This window comes from Erpetoichthys calabaricus, chromosome 2 (genome assembly GCF_900747795.2).
Source record: "Erpetoichthys calabaricus chromosome 2, fErpCal1.3, whole genome shotgun sequence".
Lineage (NCBI taxonomy): Eukaryota > Metazoa > Chordata > Cladistia > Polypteriformes > Polypteridae > Erpetoichthys > Erpetoichthys calabaricus.
Window position 1 is genome coordinate 184,146,014 of NC_041395.2, and position 13,020 is coordinate 184,159,033.

At 37.3% G+C, this 13,020-nt stretch overlaps 1 protein-coding gene across 3 annotated transcripts in view; it reads left to right on the forward strand.

The window, feature by feature from the left end:
* The window catches only part of zmp:0000001167 (protein phosphatase 1 regulatory subunit 12A), a 179,566-nt gene that overhangs the window by 104,948 nt on the left and 61,598 nt on the right, over window positions 1-13,020 (forward strand). For all 3 annotated transcript variants that reach the window (XM_051922020.1, XM_051922019.1, XM_051922015.1), the window contains exons 3-4: window positions 26-144; window positions 12,725-12,884. In XM_051922020.1, the coding sequence (XP_051777980.1) occupies window positions 26-144; window positions 12,725-12,884 (279 nt within the window). The remainder of the gene's footprint in view (window positions 1-25; window positions 145-12,724; window positions 12,885-13,020) is intronic.

Genomic DNA, 13,020 nt, shown 5'->3' on the forward strand with positions numbered 1-13,020 from the left:
CCTGTTTACATGCTGTATGTTCTAGGTACTTGATAAAGCAAGGGGCCTGGGTGGCTGCTGTTAATAGTGAGGGAGAGTTGCCACTGGATGTAACACAAGAGGAGCCAATGGAAAAGCTGCTGCAGGCTGAGATCAAAAAACAAGGTGGGTTGAATGTTTTAACTTAATTTTCTATTAATCAATTCATTTAAGTTCTCTTCATATTATTTTATATAGTGTCTTTCACAAGAAAGTTGGCAATGATTCAAATACAGCCCAACAATGAAAGTCTAAACTATTTTTCTAACATGCCTCATGGTTAAGAGGCAGGAAAAAACAATGCAGTGTGACTCAAGTCGGAAATAATTATTTGGGAGATCCTTTGATCCTTAAATGTCATAGTCAGGTGTATATAGGACAAAAGGCAAACTAGTCTCTCAGTGGGCAATTTACAGATTAATTTCTAAGCTCTCCCAAGTAATGTCATGATAGTGACAATGCCATTCGGTTGTCCAGTAACTCCAGAATCCTCTCACCCTGAACATTTCTGGTATTAAAGCTAAAGCCCCCATGGACTCCCTCATAACCATCAGCACTGGCTACAATATTCCCATTCAATTCACTAACCTTTACAATCACCTTCCCATGAGGCACCCAAAAAATCTTCTCCATCAAATTGTCCTAAATCTTCCCTTTTTTAAATAATTTCTGCCAACTTGCTAAGACTCATGGGTCATTCATCAACTGTAATCTTAAATATTGCACCACGCTCAGTCACTATCTTTACCTCTACCACTTTTTCTGCCCTTTTTTTCACACCCAAGTTCATCAAGTACAGGTTTGCCAGCACTTCACCCATACCACAAAAAACCTGTATCTTCCATGCTTTCCACTAAACATTGTTTCATCTGTTACATAGTACACATCTACTCTTCCTCTGTTCCTTTGCCTGATTTTGCCGTCAAGAGCTCAGTATTCAAAGTCACATTTCTGTACCATTACCTTAACACCTTTTACTTAATATGTCACCTTCATCTCTCCTATTACCAAACTAGCTTATCTCATAGTGCATCAGGTTTAGGACAATCAGAAAATGGGTTTCCTCCATCTGTGGTTTGGCCAGCTTCCCCAGGATTCTGTTTGATGTTGGAAGGAAAGAATTGTACTGCATTGTACTGATTTGATGGAGAATCCTGTTGTAAAGTAAAAAGCGAATAAGCTCCGTTTGAGTTCGGGACTTCTTTCTGTGCAGTGTTCGTCTTGTTTGGGTTCCGTGACACCATCCCCCTAGTGTCCACACTCTAATCCTTGTTTCTCATCATCAAGGAGAGGGGTGGAAGGGAGGCTAACAGAGAAGAAATTAAGGATGGATGTCGTTTTTTGATGCCAGACACTTTTTAGTTATCTTTTTTAACATGCAGGAAGCATTGTGAGTTTATTCTAAGCCCAGGTCACGTTGGTTCTAACTCCATGTCACAGGGGTTGTGGAAATGGTTGTGTGCAACACAATGTTTAAGAAGAAGTGACATGGGAATCTGGTGGAGTAAGGAGCACAATTGACTATTTGTTGATAAAGGGAGTTGGTTAGGACATGATGAAACATGAAAAAATGTTTCCTGGAGAAGGTTGTATATTGCAATATCGCTTTTAGTTGGAGGCATCAAGAAAAGTAAGAGGAAGTATTTCCTGAGGCAGAAGCTCTGAAAGTTGAAGGAGAAGAATGTGAGAAGTAAATTTATCACAAGAGCAGCTGAGATGTTAGAATCATCCAGTGTAAATAGCAAGTTGGAAGTGACCAAGAGTGGCAGTTCAGGAAAAGAGGACATTCTAGAAAGAGTGGCAGAAACAAAGGCAGAAGGTGACAGGACAATCTATAAGGAATCAAAACAACATGCTAGAACAGCGGTAGGGAGAGCATAATAAGCAAAGAGGTTGAAGTTTGCAAGTGAGCTGTAGAATGAGGAAGGATGAAGCAGTGAAAAAGAAGGCAAAAGAAAGACAAGATGCAGTAGGTGTGAATTACTTGGAAAAAATGCCAAATGGAACATTACAATCAATAGTGATGGCGTTAAGGATACCTGGAAGAAGTATATGGAGAGGTTGCTGAATGAGGAGAATACATGGAATAAAGTTGTATGTTTTTGAAAAAGGAAGTCACAAAAGACCTGAAAAGGAGGTGAAAATTCAATAGTAGTAGGTCCAAGTGGCGTCGTGTTTGAAATATTAAAAGCAACAGAAGGTCCTGAACTTGAATGGCAGACCAGTACAACATAATTGTGTGGAAAGGGAGGATTCTTTAAAGTTCGAGAAGAGGTGTACTCCAGTAAACAAAGAAAAGATTCTCTGGAGCAATCATGTTTTTGGAGCAGGTAATGAAGGTGATTGAAGGAGTGATAGAGAAAAGAATAGGGGATTAAGTGGAAGTTAGCAAAATACAGTTTGGTTTTGTTTTAGGAAAGTAACAACAGATATCTTTGTTGCAAGGCAAATATAGGAAAAGAATCTGGAAAAGAGAAAGAAGCTGCATTTTGTATTTGTAAAGTTGGTGAAGTCATTTAGCAGAGTGCTTATAGAGGTGGTTGTGGTGGGTATTAAGAAAGTTAGGTGTGATTGAATGTTTAGTGTCTGTAGTGAGATCAATGTATGAAGAAGCACAAACAGTGGTCATAGCAGCAGACAAAAATAGTGGAAATAGGTCCATGTGGTTTGTGTGGTAGAGGTATTGAAAGAAATTCAACACAGTGCATGGTTTGTCAAAGGTGTACACATAAAAGATGTAGCAGTTGGAAAGCTATTTTGGAAGCAGTGAATGTAACCACTATTGAAAGTGTGCAGCAAGGTTATTATAGTTTTGCTTTTTTATATTGGTTTTTATTTCTATATTTTTTCTGACCTTACTTGGAAATTCAGTTTAGTTTTAGTTTTCCTTCGTGTATTTTTAGTTTTAATTTAGTTTTTATTTTACAAAGATATTTCTATTTTATTTTTATATATATTAGTTTTAGTTTTATTAATTATGGTACAGTTAAAGAGCTACTATGGAGTTTAGTTTTTGTGTCACAATGAGACAGAACTGTACACTTAACGAGTTTGGATATAATACTGTATGAGTTTAATGTTAGTGGACACTGACTACACTACACGACACAGTTTACTGTTTGGTTTTGTTTTTGTCTGATAAAAACGAGCAGAATCAAGACCAGGTACTGAATATGAACAATTTTACACAATTTTATAATTTTTAAAATATTTTCTATGTGCTGAACAAATCTGTGTTGACTGTTGGCACTTTTTTTCTTTTTCTGTTATTGACCAGAATGAGCCAATTTGTAATGAAATTTAGGTGAATTTTAAGGTGTGAGGGTTTTTTACTCAAAATGTCTATAGCACACAACATACCCTGCTTCAGTGACAATATGCTTATGATGAATGCCTTCGATATTTCATTCTAAATTCCCAAATACAGGGCGTTGTTATTTTCTACCAGCCATGTTGATCTCTGATTCCATCTCGGGCACAAGCAATTTATAGACAGAATTTTGCCACCTGCAGGCCTGAAAAGATATTAAAAAATTAGAAAAGAGATTCTACTGTGTTCTGACAGGTGTGACCATGAAAATTATAGGGGTTTAGGAAGAACAGGACTCTTAGGCTTGAATCAGTGTGCAGACCCCACCTAGCTGTATTGAGGGAAACAAAGAAAAACAAGCATGTAGTGTCAAGGTTAGGGACAGCAAGAATTGAATAGCCCATCATAATAACAGTAAACCCTTAATGAGCAGGTAATAAGAGTATGGACAGGCACAAAATGACAGAGACAGCATCAGAGATTAAGAACAATATGTACATTATCTAAACCTGTTTATCCAGAGCTGGATCACAGGAAACCTGGAGCCTACCCAAGCAGGTTTGGATGCAAGGCAGGAAAAATCTGTCATACAATATGTATGATATGGCTGATGTTAAGAAAAAAAAGAATATCATATTTCAACTATCTATTTTAAGAGAGAGAAATACATTGAAAAAATGGGGAGAGATATTTTAAAACATAATTCTGCTACTGGATTATTTTCACAATATTAGGTATTTTGAGCTGTGAATATTAATTTAAAAAGATAAATTAATAAATGGCGAATAAATACAAAAACAAATCAGTATGTTTAGCTTTTCATCACTTGGCAGACTTTTTTTCTCCTACCTACCTGTAGTTCAGTAGAGACATTGCCAACTGGGGAATTTTACAAGGTTTGTATCGCTTCGTTGTTAAATGACATTTTTAAAGCAAAAGTGATTGGTCAGCAACAATATACTGATCTTGTACGTTGCCGTTTTATTTTCATAAATCGGGAGTGGTCTCCCCTAGACTTTCTCGTTTACTTGGATATGAGGATGGATATTTGAGGAGTAAATTGACAATGATTATATTATGTACATTAAAGAACCAGCGGCGCGGTGGCGCAGTGGGTAGCACTGCTGCCTCGCAGTTGGGAGACCTGGGGACCTGGGTTCACTTCCCGGGTCCTCCCTGTGTGGAGTTTGCATGTTCTCCCCGTGTCTGCGTGGGTTTCCTCCGGGCGCTCCAGTTTCCTCCCACAGTCCATAGACATGCAGGTTACGTGGATTGGCGATTCTAAATTGGCCCTAGTGTGTGCTTGGTGTGTGGGTGTGTTTGTGTGTGTCCTGCGGTGGGTTGGCACCCTGCCCAGGATTGGTTCCTGCCTTGTGCCCTGTGTTGGCTGGGATTGGCTCCAGCAGACCCCCGTGACCCTGTCTTCGGATTCAGCGGGTTGGAAAGTGGATGGATGGACATTAAAGAACCATCAACAAAAAATAAATCAATAATATATTGAACAATTATTACAAAAGTAAAATTGAATAAATCGGACTCTGCAGCTGCATGAATAAAAAAAAATTGAGTATGTGTTCAGGTAAAGTACCACTTCCGGTTGATGGATTTTTCCCAAAAACTTAATACAGATCTATAATTCTGGTGTAACAACCACATGCCAAATTTTATCCATCTATCTAGTTGTGTTTTTGAGTCACATACATATTTCCAAAAAATAGTATTTTCATACTCAGGGGAGGTCTAAAACGTCAAGATTCATCAAAATCTCGGTCTAATTTTTTTCATGATTACTATACTTTCTCTATACTTCGTATGTGATGTGGCAGGTTAATTACTGTCAACAAAAAGCAGGCACCTGAGAAATAAACTGAAACGTTACTCACTCGTGATTTTTCTGTCCATACGGTAAAGTTTTTGTTGACCAGCACATTCCGATTTCATACTTTTGAATTACATCTTGATATACAAAAAGTGCAAAGAAAAGGCGGCATGTAAGTCGCTTTCTATTCCACATGCATTACGCACGTATTCAGCTCGCTCTGTCACTATGAATGCTGTGTGAACACCCGCCCTCCGTCACCAGCCGCCGTTCCGCCGTTCAATGGGTGAATGAATATATGCGAGCGGCTCATGGTGAATTACTTTCAGTTTTAGAGTTAAAAGTTATAAGGGTTGAAAACTAACAGCAAGAATATTCATTCAAAAACAAAAACTAAAATTATTTTTAGTAAATTATTTTATTTCAGTTAGTCTTTCCAGCTACTGTAATAGTTTTGTTTAGTTTTAGTTTTTCATTTCGGTTTTGTTAACTATTTTATTTCAGTTTCCGAAAATGTTTTTTTTAATAATAGTTTCAGTTTTGATTTTAGTTTTCGTTCACTATAATAACCTTGGTGTGCAGTGGGTGCAACAATGCTGATGTAGTAAGTATAAATTTAGATATCCGCTCTCTTGATACCCAAAACGCAAATGGCAATTGGTTGGTAGCTGTCAGTACAACTGATGGCCATAATAATAATCTAAGCAAAACTGAAATAAACTATATCTCATAAAAAGCTACTCTTTCAGCTTCAGTAGCAGTAGTCAGTGGTAAAATAATGGGTCTTCAAATTTCATTTGATGGTAGATCTTTGTAACTTTAAGTGCCCGTGAATGCTATATAGTCTGTAGCAATATTATTCATTGTAGGACTTATAAGATAGTCAGTCACCTTCCAGTGTTTGCAGTTCATTCTTTATTGAGTTCAGCAATGTAAATTGTGACTTAATTATACATTGTATTTATAATAATAAAAAATGTAAACTTTTCCTAAACCCATTATGAAGCCAATGAAGGCATTTAAAGTAAGAACAGATAATACATTGTCATGTAACAGCATGGTAAAAAGAAATTAAACTTCCTGAAATGAAAAGTTATAACAATCATCTCTGTCATTTTGGCAATAAGTGAATTGTGATGTTTCTGAGCTGGAAAAAGTTAATCTTTAAATTTATGCCAAAGTAGAATTAAACAGCTCTGACAGACATAATGCCTGAACCATGCCCTCTGTATTTTATAATTTTTCCAACCTTCTAAATTAAACTTATATTTTAAACAGGCATATAGTACATAACCTGAAAAGACTCAATTCAGTACAAAGCCTTAGATGTGCCTACAATAAGTTTATCTGCTTACAGTTGTCAGCAGTCTGTACAATAAACAATGCACAGTACTGTAGTTCATCCATAGCTTTTGTTTAAAGTTTTTTTCAAACTCTCACTTGTATTTCTCCCAAGACAGTTAAAACTACCAGGATTAAATTTCTTTTGTTTACAGTATGCTTTCCCTGCTCGTGTGTTGACAAGACAAGAATGAAGTGTTTAATTGCTGTCTAGAGTTCATACTACCTGAGAATAAAAACTACACATCACATTTTAATCCTTAAAAATAATAATAAAAATTAATTTCTTTTGTTATTCACTTGATGAAATTTCAAGGTTTTGTTCTGTACAAATCCACACTTGCTCATTTTCTGTGAGGAGTTTGCATGTTCACCTTATGTCTATCTGGATTTCCCTATTTGCATGTCCATAAAAGTATGCTGGTTAGGTGGATTTGTGATTCCAAGTCCAGCACATATGGGGCACCATCCAGGGCCATTTTATGCTTTGCATACTTTGCTACCAAGAGAGGATCCAGCCACTTCATGAGACTGAATTAGATTAAGCAATATTGAGATATATTATGTTATGCTTAATGTTTTGTTGCATAGGATCATCTGTGCTTATTTAAAACCTCTATCTGTCAGCACTGTAAAATGGCAAGATGATATAACAAAACTACGGATAGTAAAATGTCAAGGAAATCTGAATTGTTTTTCTGGATGTTCGGATTCGTAAAAAAAAGCCACCAAGGAGTATTTTCAGCTTCTCCAAGCAGATCTAGATTAAACTCTTTGACATTGAGAAAGAGTCAGCTTAAAAGCAATGTAACAAAAATTTGGAGTAGCCCCTCTTTCATTCTTTTAGGGAAATTGTATGCTTCCTAATGAAGGCATGAAAGGAAATTGCCTTGCAGTTGTACAACCATGACAGGGGGTGCTGTGTAATGTGTTAACTGGCCAGTGCACAGAGCCTAAGCTGAGATATATCCAGTTATTAGATATCTACATTGTAAAAAATGGCAAAGGTATTAGTAAGCTACGTAACAAATTTAAGGGTTGGATGAAAAACTTGGAAATCCTGTTTTTGCCAAGTTCTAGCTAAGATAACAATTAAGCCTTTGGAAGCCAGGTTAGTGCAGAATAAGTACCCCACCACTTTGGTTCATGGTGCTTTTAAAATGATTTTGCCTGAATTCCTCTGTTTTTTTTTTTTTTTTTTTTAAAAACACCAAAGGCCCACTCATGTTAGTGGTGCAACAGTTTAGTTTTGTTCTCAATTGACCACGGTCCCTGATTTTAGTTAGTCTCAATAGTGTTTGAGAAATTACAAATTACTCCAGGATGTGCCTTGCTTCCAATGAAAACTTTTCATCTGGGTGTTCTTCCAAATTGCCTTCTGGGATGGATTTACAATGTAATAGTTAATTTAGATTCTTGATGGCCCCAGAATGCAGCCACTGCAGTTCTCCTGTTTTTCCCTTCATCACCATCTTCATTACTACGTGAGGGGACAAGATGTTCTTGTGTCCTGTTGCTCTTCCTAATAAATAAATCCTTGATTTTAATTATTAAGTTTTGGGTGATGAGTGGGTATTTTTATCTGTTACTCCAGTGATAAAGATAAGTAGTAATTTTTTTTTTTGTTTTGCGAAATTTTTTCCCTTCTTCATGTGTTGGATAAAACGTTTTCTCATGTGTGTTGCCTGTTTCCTCAGGTTATATGAAAAAAGAGGTAATATAAGAAAATATTCCTCAGCCCAAAGCTGTATGGTAGTAAGAAAAATATCTCTGATGAATTCATTTTGTTTAAAAATTAGGGCAAACCATACATTTTAGAAAAAAAATATTGCTTATTTTATAGCATTTGCTATTTGCTTTAAATAAATTGTATTGGAATAGAAACCTGCAATTTTCAACTATTTGGTTATTAAATGTGGCTATCATCTGTGTGAGCTTTTTTTTAATCTTTATTGAGCCGGCCCATAATTCATGAGCTTGCTATAGTTGTAGTGAATGGTTTTTAAATGCCTTTTCTAAATCAGGAAAAACACTGTACATTCATATAGTACACATTTTGAATGCATGCATTCAGTATAATCTGTCATATTCTAATTGACTGTACGGTTGCATAAGTCCACACAGGCACCCTGGAAAATTGCTCAAATTGAACATTTTTAAACTTCATATACTGTATATGAGACAATAACAATTTTTAACAGAAAAGTTTAACATGCTGTGAGGGGGTAGTTTACTGGCAAATGTTAATGGGCATTGGCACCAATAGGTCCTACAGGACATGACAGGGTGCTGTAGATGGCTTACAAGAGAAACAGGAACTATACTAGGAACTGGACAAGGGCCCTCACGTGCCAGTGTGGTAACGTTGGAGCCACTAGTGGTTGGTATGCCCTGCATACGTGCCCCTGAAGGGCAGTAGGTAGGGACACCAGCATAAGTACTGTCTTAGAGAGAGAAATGTTGTGGATGGAAGCATACAGTGTTCCTCCAGGGTGTTAAGGGACAGGTGACCCACTAAACAGCTGAGATGACTATTTCTGAACAAAAACAGAAAGGTACATGTCAGGGAGTGTATATCAGAGATGGCAATAGTTCCTCACTGCTGAAAGGCCAAATGGTCCTTGAAAGGAAAGTGTGGGACCATGCTGTTCCTCTCGCAAAACAGAGTCATAAATGAGCCTTTTAAAATCTGACCCTTAAAGGGTAACACAAGGCTCAGGGATGCAGGAAAGTGGTTCCAAGACTTGATTGGAGGTGGTCCCACTTGTAGTTAAAGACTTTCGAGGTAAACCCACTGTGTGTGTTTACTCTTCTCTAGCTGACCATCTGAACTCTTTCTATGTGCAGTTTGACATTAATGGAGCTAGCATTAACTTTCCAGTTATATCTCAGTGTCACAGTGCGATGTTCTTCGTTCTCTGAGTCACGTGAACTGCCAGAAAGCACCAGGTCCGGAAGGAATCTCCAGATGCATTCTTAAATCATGTGGTGATCAGCTAGCTTGGAGTGTTTACATCTATCCTTTACGACTCTTTAGCTAAGTCTGTTATTCCTACCTCTTTAAAAATGTTATTGTACCCATACAAAAGAACAACAAACCCACGTGCCTTAATCATTACTACACTGTAGTGCTCACATCTCTTGTCATGAAGTGCTTCGAGGGGATTATTAATGACTGCATCTGGTTTTTCCTTCCAAGGGACTTTGATCCACTCCAGATCACATACCGTATTAATAAGTCTACAGATAATGCCATCTTGCATATTCTACACAACTTTTTGTCCCATGTAGACAGCAACAAGGAGAATTATGCAACATTGTTGTTTATAGACTCCAGCTCAGTCTTTAAAACCATTGTCTCTCACTTATTTCCCACAAAGCTCCTGGGACTGAACACCCCCCTCTGACTGGGTGCTGAATTTTCTAACAGGCAGACCTCAGGTGGTAAGAACAGGCAACTGCTTCTCCAACACTATCATTGTTTACACAGGAGTTTCACAAGGCTGTGTACTGAGCACCCTGCTGTACTGCCTTTACACACACAATTGTGTAGCCAACAATAAGGGGTTTGCTGATGACCCAGTGTTCTTAGTCCTCATTTCCTCTAATGACAAGGATGCCTGTCTGAATGAGGTAAAAAAAAACCTGGCAGTATGGTGCCAAGCTTATAACCTCTCACTGAATGTCATCAAGACCAAGGAGCTAGTGGCGGACTTCAGGCAGAAGCAGCATCAGATCTACGGCATCATCAGCATAAATGGAATTCCTGTTTGAGAGGGTGAGCAGGTTCAATTACCTAGGTATGTACATCACCAGGACATGGACCCAGCACATGCAAACTCAGGTCAGAAAGGCAACACAGTGCCTTTATCACCTGAGGCAGCTGAGAAAAAAAGGTTTTGTCAATCATTTTGAAATGTTTTTACACTGGCACCATAGAGAGCATCATAAGACATAGCTACACATCATTGTTTAGAAATTGCTTAGTCCAAGATTGCAAAGCTTTGCAGAGAGTGGTGCATTCAGCAGAGCATATCCTAATGTCAGCACTACCCTTTCTGCAGGACATCTACGCTAAGCACTGCAGGACCAGGTCAGTTAAAATAATTATGGACTCTACACACCCTAGCAACAGACTGTTCAGCCTGCTTAACTCAGGCACGTGGATACACAGCTTAATGGCAAAGACAGAGATACTCAAAGGGCTTTTACCCTCAGTCCATCAGAATCCTGAATTCTGATATGTCAACAAACATTTGGACCTCATATTCACTTTAACTTAGTGCACAGCTACTTTATACTTTTTACTGTTTTTACTATTTCAGATTTAAACTTAATTCTAATCTAGTTTAACATAAATTAGTTAATTTTAATTCATTTTGTTAATTTTATTATCTTTTTCTTACTTTTATTATTTTTTGTATTGTATGTTTGCTTTTGTTTTGCACAATCTTGGAGTAGGCTAACTTTTTTATTTCACTGCACGCTGTACCTATATAACTGTGTGTGTGTGTGTGTGTGTGTGTGTGTGTGTGAATAAAACTTTTGAAGCTAATTTGAATCTATCTCATAGTCTAAAAACAAGTGAGTGCAGACTTTGGAGGACAAATGGAGTGAATAATCAAATGGTTGGAGAAAGAGAGGCCATGGTCTTTAGAAAATAAGGGAGGTGTTGCTTTAGTGTGGTATTGTGGTGGGCAAATTGGTAGACAAGCCCAACAGGGTTTAACAACCATTTAGGCACGTCCATAGGGCAGATGTATTTTTGTTGCTATTCTGCCAACTGTGTGTTTAACCCTTCCTGCAGATCTTTTTTGATTAGTAAAGGCACCATACTTCTGTATCTTTTTTCCTCTTTATTGCAATTCTAGGTGCTATTCAAACACAAGTTAATGTGCATGCTCCAGTCTATTTATCTGCTTTATATTACATGCTACATAAGTTGTGGTTCATGCACTTTGGCTGAACTTTTTTTTTCTTAATATTTTCTTTAGATGATCTCCATATCAAGACAAAAGAAAAGGCACAATTATCAACCAGTGGTGTATCAGTGTGTTTGTTTTTTTTTTTTTTTAAATGGCAGATACCTATATGAATCAGAACTTACTGGTGAGGAGTGTGCTAAAAATTGACAATTAAACAATTTAAACAGATGGAGTGGAACAAAGCACAAACTTTTATTGGAGTGAATAAATAAAATGAATAATTACTTGGCTGTTGACTTATTAAAATATGGCCTGAAAGATGTGAGATCTAACTGTTGGCACTGTACATATTCTGAAATACTGTGTTGTATTTAAATGGGTATTGATAGCAGATCCACCTGTTTCTAGCATAAAGTTTTGAGATTATTAAAGGGACTAATGGGGAAATGTAGACAAAAGATTGTTTTTGTATTCACATCCTGGGTCTGCACATTTATACAGCTTTTTAGCTGTAATGCTCTTTTGTACTAAATAGCAACAACCACGTTTAATTTCTGCATTATTTGTGGTTTCCTACCATGGAGTGCTTTCAGTTGGCTGTTTTGCATCTGCCATTGTTTACATGAAAGATCCATTCACATTAGTCTCAACAGAGAAGGGAACTGGTATTGTTCCATATAAACAGAAAATGTCAAAGACCTGAAATACAGTTATCTTCATTCTCATTTTATTCTCATGAACATACCTCTGGAGCACAGAGGGCATATTTTATGAAACTAGGAACTTTGTCTCTTGAAACTGGATATATTTAGTAAGTTTAGGTCTTTTGTTGCTTGTTTGGGATAGTGCCTGATTGGCTGCAATTGTAAGCTTCTTGGAGAAATGCATTTTTTAAATTATTCAGTACAATTTTGCTTAACGCATGAAGTGTTGGAGAAAAACATATGTCACAATTTTATAAAATATTTTTTATGTCAAAAATCCCTAACTTATTTTTTAATTCAGATCAGGGATACTAAAGGTATTTTTTTTACAGAGGGAGAGTTTAGAAGGTTTTACTAATCACTGTTGTGTTTGTAGTCTCACTGAGTTCCATGTTGGGTGAGCAAATTTATTCTCTGGTTAGAAAGTGAATTCCTCAGAACACCATACAGTATATGGAAGATCTGAATCTCTCCACTCCTCTTCTGTTTGTGGTATTTTACCTTCTGAAGCTCAGTGTTACTAACATTGTACCCTTTGCACGGTGCCACATGTGTGTAACCATATAACAGCTGCTTCTGTGGTGGTTTTCTGTGTTCTTGTTATCAGGAGTTGATATAGAGGCAGCACGTCAGGAAGAGGAAAGGATTATGATTCAGGATGCTCAGCAGTGGGTGAATCAAGGGAGAGTGGAGATCAGCCGACATCCAAAGACTGGAGCCACTGCTCTACATGTTGCTGCAGCTAAAGGTTACATTGAAGTTATGAAGTGAGTATGGGGCTCTTTGGACAAGTTGGGCCTGTTGTATTCATAATTGTGTGATGTGGAATCTGTGTTATTGCATTAGTGAAATAAACGTGGAGGAAAAGGAACTAATTGTATAAAACCCCTTTTCCAACTGAAG